The 5,127-nt window shown below is 34.7% G+C and overlaps 1 protein-coding gene across 2 annotated transcripts; it reads right to left on the minus strand.

Moving 5' to 3' along the window:
• Positions 1-4,650, minus strand: LOC116021297 (DNA repair protein recA homolog 3, mitochondrial-like). 2 transcript variants are annotated; one of them, XM_031261922.1, is made up of 8 exons: positions 4,316-4,650; positions 4,069-4,126; positions 3,485-3,702; positions 3,000-3,087; positions 1,472-1,644; positions 1,214-1,360; positions 879-1,013; positions 1-767 (listed from the first exon to the last, which is right to left on the minus strand). In XM_031261922.1, exons 1-8 carry the CDS (start codon positions 4,373-4,375, stop codon positions 375-377), a joined length of 1,272 nt encoding a protein of 423 aa, XP_031117782.1. In that variant the 5' UTR covers positions 4,376-4,650; the 3' UTR covers positions 1-374. The 2 variants fall into 2 exon arrangements, with proteins under 2 accessions (XP_031117782.1, XP_031117783.1); XM_031261923.1 differs by having other exon boundaries at positions 3,485-3,921; positions 4,316-4,395.
• Between the last annotated feature and the right edge of the window lie 477 nt (positions 4,651-5,127).

Here is a 5,127-nt window from a genome sequence, read left to right on the forward strand (position 1 = left end):
TAACCCGGGAGCATTGTAATCTTTAAAATCTGGTATATTCAACAAAGAAATTAACAATTTAATGTGATCTGCAACTCTTAGAGAGGTGAATAGAGTGTACATAACAAGTCAGTATTGTTATCACTGATATATACAGGATAGCCATGGTTGACATATAAGTAAGAGGACATGAATTAGCATATTTGCAATGTAGATCACTAGATGAAAGGCCATGCCCCCCTTGAACCTTGGTGAGGAATATGTATATGATAATAAAATCTAATCTGCAGGACCAAGGCTCGGATTCCCCTGCTACACAAGTACAATTGCAGATGAATCATGGCAAACCAATCTCACCAGCCAGCATTAAGTAAAGTTGTATCTGAATTCCCAACTCACACCTCGGCTGCTGTAGCAACAACTTCATCGTCAGTAGTGTCACCTGAAACAACTTCAACGGGGTAACCATTTTCACCCTCTGTGCCAGCTGCATCCTTATTGCCAACGTCATGCAAGAGCTTTTCCCTAAGTTTCATAGTAAGTTCTTCTCGTGCACTAATGTCCTTGGCTAAATACTGCTTGAGAGCATCTTTGCCGTGAAATGTCTGATTGTTCATACCATAATATGCACTTCCCATCTTTGAAATGAATTTGTGTTTCAGCCCTAATTCTATAAGCTCTGATTCCCGAGATATTCCTTTACCAAATTCAAGCTCAAATTCTGCAGTTCTAAATGGAGGAGCAAGCTTGTTCTTTACAATTTTCACGGAAACTTGGCTTCCTATAGTCTGTAAGAGGAAAACATATCAAAACAACCTATGAGAGTATACCATGAATTCCATGACATTTTCCTCAAGACAATGAATGTCCACAAATATGTTATCAAGGAGAGTCAATACCTGTTCCCCTTTGATAACATTCCCAACTCTCTTGATATTTAGACGCACTGAAGCATAAAACTTCAGAGCATTACCACCACAAGTAATTTCTTGAGGCCCTCCAAATCCACTGAAAGTAGAGAGCTTTGCCCTCACCTGAAAAAGATATATAACTTTTCAGCAAGGCCTTTTCATTGATGTATGTGTTACTCTAAGGTAATCCATAGAAGGCTGAGGTAAATTAAGATGTAAATGCATGCATTAATTACACAAAAATAATTAAAAATGCAGAGAATAGAAAGAGGAATACAGGGTGGAGAACCAGGAGGCATTTGCATAATGGTTCAGATTCATACCTGATTGATAAAGATAAGAACAGTCTGTGATAAAGATAACGAGTGGCTCAGTTTGCGTAGTGCTTGACTCATTAGCCTAGCCTGCATTGCCATGTGTGGATCTCCCATTTCACCTTCAAGTTCACTTTTTGGGACAAGGGCAGCTACCTGCCAGTCAAAGTTACTTGTTAATAGCAAACGGGTATATATTGCAATAAACCATGACTATCATAAACTCATAACCATAAAGCTAACACATTGATCAAGGTGTGACCTTACACTATCTACAACAACAACATCAACTGAACCACTCCTGATCAGAGTATCCACAAGACTGAGAGCCTGCTCACCGCAATCTGGTTGGGAAACAAGCAAATTTCCAGTGTTTACCCCAATAGCTTCTGCTAGTGCCGGATCTAGAGCATGCTCAGCATCCACAAAACAACAATACCCTACAAAATTCTAGAATCAACAGTCTCTACATTGGAATTATATCTAACCCAACTTATTGAAGCATTGGAAATTTAGTACATAACACAACATATTCAGTCAACAAACTTACTCTATTCATTGATCCAACCTGTCTACATTCTTTGCCCTCTCATACTATAGTTTGGTTTGTTTCAAAAATATCTAAGTTCTATACTCTTGCATTTGATTTTAAGGGATTTTCCATGTTTTCATTTAAAGTAAAGTACCTGAGAATCTAGGTGGTCCCTGTATTGTACGGAGTAACATTTTGTTCAATTCAATCACCCTACTTGAGTTTTGATAAATTTAGTCGCAGTTGTTTAAAAGCTGACAAAATTAAAGACAAAAGTTAAAATCATTAGAAAAATTATTAACTTTGTTGGCTGCCAATGACATCAATACTGCCACATCATAATATGCTGATGTGGCATTCTAAGATAGCTTTAATTTTTAACTACTCCAAATGAAATTAATAATTAAAATTTAAAAAAGAGAGTTCACCATTGGCTGAAAAAGCCATGACCAAAGCCAAATCTGACCATATATGCCCTGACCAACATCTCTCTTTTTTATAATTATTTATTTTATTTAATTCAAGTTTATAAATAGTATATTGAAAATGAATAGCATGGGCTATTTAATTCAAGTTTATAAATAGTATATTGAAAATGAATAGCATGGGCAGTTTACTTGAATATACATTTAAAGAATACAAATTATTTGATAATATAAAAAAGAAACTAAATAATAGTATTGAAAATGAATAGCATGAGCAGTTTTCGTTCAATTTTCTTAAAATACATGTATCATGGTAAATAACATAGATACATCAGTTAAAGAAATGCAATAATTAATACATTTAAAGAATTTATCTAACAAAGATATGAACAAATGACATATGGAAAGACAAACAGAACACTCAATTAGTTACAAATTCCAAGCTTTCTATAGTCAAAATTAAAAAAAAAATAAAAAAAATAAAAAAAAAAAAAAAACTACTTCATAATACATTAGTTTTATGAGAGTGACTAAAAGTTTAAGTTAGTGTGATAAGACAAAATAATTAATTAGTTAAATTAATCTTAAAATTTCAACTGAGATTCTAAGAAGTTCTATTTTTTTATAAGTCAATAGGAAGAAGTTATGGATAAACTTATATTGAAAAGAATTTTAGTTTTAATTAATTTGATATTGAATATCTATAACACTACTGAATTTCATTTTATTTTTTCTCCTGTCTCCCCTTAGCAAATCATGTCAACAGTCTCAGTTCATAGTTTAGATAATTTCTTCAAGAAAAAAAGAAATGTGTGTGAGTTAAGTGTAAGATAGTAACCTCCTTGTTTTTGTGCCTCCGCAATTACATGCAAAGCAAGCGTTGTTTTCCCTGAAGCCTCTGGACCATAAATCTCTATTACGCGTCCCTGAACAAAGTTGAAAATGATAGGCGTATAATAGAAGCATTGAGGGTAGTGGGCAACATCAGATATTATACCAAAACAAGAATTTCAGCAGCTATATTTGTGTTTATTAATGGTGCACCTCTTGGGTTAAAATTAACAACGAAATTGAAGAAACATCCCAAATAGAAGAATATTGAAAAAATAATGACACTTTCAACAACTGTGTCCTACATAGATAAGTAGCTAAATAGAGGCAGAACTCATGAATAATAATGTTTTGTTACAAACAACGAAAACATGCAACAAAGAAAGAAATGGTCCAATTGTTTGGATGTATATGCTTAATTAACTATAGCATTATATTCACAGTATCAGATTCTAGAAAGAGCAAATTTGTGAATCATCTTATATCACCAACCTTTGGAAGTCCTCCAACTCCTAACGCAATATCCAAAGCAAAAGATCCTGTTGATACCACTGGAACCTGCTTGGGGCAGACAGAACGGCCGAGCCACATTATGGACCCCTTTCCAAATGATTTAGTGATTTGATCTAACGCTTGTTTGAGAGCCAAATCTTTTTTGGACAAATTCTCTTCTCCCGAGTCGCTTTCATCTGAACTCGATTTCCTTTTACCTGAACATAAATAACATAACAAAGATTGGCTTATTCATTATACGAAGACAATCAGGCCAGTCTAAATACCACAACCAACTAAAGGATCATGACAGCCAGAAATAAACAGAGCAGCTGAAACTTCAGTAAAACGTGAGCAATGCAGCTTCTGAGCTGCCTATGTCAGGCTGACTAACACCATATTGCACAAATAAGTCTGCAAAGACCATTGTGAAGTTCCTACAGAAAATGATTGTTAATACATCACTTCTGCATACTCCGAATATCGTATGATTATATAAACAAAATAGCAGTATCAATGGCTTTAAAAATTAGGATTAAGCAACTGAAGCAGGACAGATTACCAACAGCACCCATTTTACACACCTTTAGAAGCGAAGTGGCATATCTGAGTGGAGGCCCCAACTAAGCCATTCCTTATGCCCTGCATAAGAAAACACAATGATTGGTACTTGGCAACTAAAAAGAGGTTAATACTTACAAGCTAGCTAAAAACAAAAGGAAAAGGAGAATCAAGCACTTGCACAATGAATAATACATACCCCTTGCAATCAATCACAAGAAAATAAAATAATTAAAAGGAGAAAATGAATTGGGGTTTGAGAAAACTCACAATTGGCTGCGACAAAAGAGACTGCCTGAAAGAGGAGAGGTTACGAAGAAGTCTGGCCATTGAAACCAATAAAAAAAAATGTCCTTTTCACAGTTCACAGAGCGCACAGAGTAAGCGAGAATCAGAAACACCCCTTGGTATTTTTGGGTTCAATGGAATGGGCAAGAGCAAACGGATAGATTCCCTTGTGCTGCTAAATCATCTTTTGAGTCCAAAGAAGGGCGCGGGATTGGGGATTAGGGTTCAATTAGGGGTTTCAGCATTGTTTCCCTCCTTTCTGAGCATATTTGTAGTCTGTGTTTTCGGCACCAAGACAGACAGTCGGACACAGGTTAAGGTAAACACTTTATTTTAATTTTGGGATAAAAGAAATATACAATTGCTATTCACAAATAGTTACTCCAGATATATTAAAAAGACACATCACACAACTACCATAACTATCCAAACATTTAATTACCAAATTTATATATACACAATTGTCGACTTGCCATCAACTATTTGAGAGTAATAAACATAGTGATGTATAGCATGAGAACGGTATGAATTGTATTGAATGAACTTTATTACAACAGTACAACCATGGAGTATATATACAAGTAGAATCATAGAAAGACTAGAATATAGAGACTAAGATAGATAGTCATACTTTGACTTAAATACATAGAGTCCTAATATTCTCCCTCAAACACAGGATATACTAGTAACCTATAGCGTGTTTCTAAGAAAAGAAAATCTATGACCAGGCAAAGCTTTTGTAAAGATGTTAGCAAGTTGATCTTTTGTTGAAATAAAGTTGACTTGAATATCTC

The sequence above is a fragment of the Ipomoea triloba genome, chromosome 5 (genome assembly GCF_003576645.1).
Source record: "Ipomoea triloba cultivar NCNSP0323 chromosome 5, ASM357664v1".
Lineage (NCBI taxonomy): Eukaryota > Viridiplantae > Streptophyta > Magnoliopsida > Solanales > Convolvulaceae > Ipomoea > Ipomoea triloba.

Excerpts from the sequence above, each read along its gene's own strand:
- LOC116021297 (XM_031261922.1), bottom strand. The coding sequence starts at position 4,375 with ATGGCCAGACTTCTTCGTAACCTCTCCTCTTTCAGGCAGTCTCTTTTG. Across the intron at positions 4,127-4,315 it reads CTCTTTTGTCGCAGCCAATT|GGCATAAGGAATGGCTTAGT; the intron begins GTGAGTTTTCTC and ends TTTCTTATGCAG. Across the intron at positions 3,088-3,484 it reads GAGTTGGAGGACTTCCAAAG|GGACGCGTAATAGAGATTTA; the intron begins GTTGGTGATATA and ends AACTTTGTTCAG.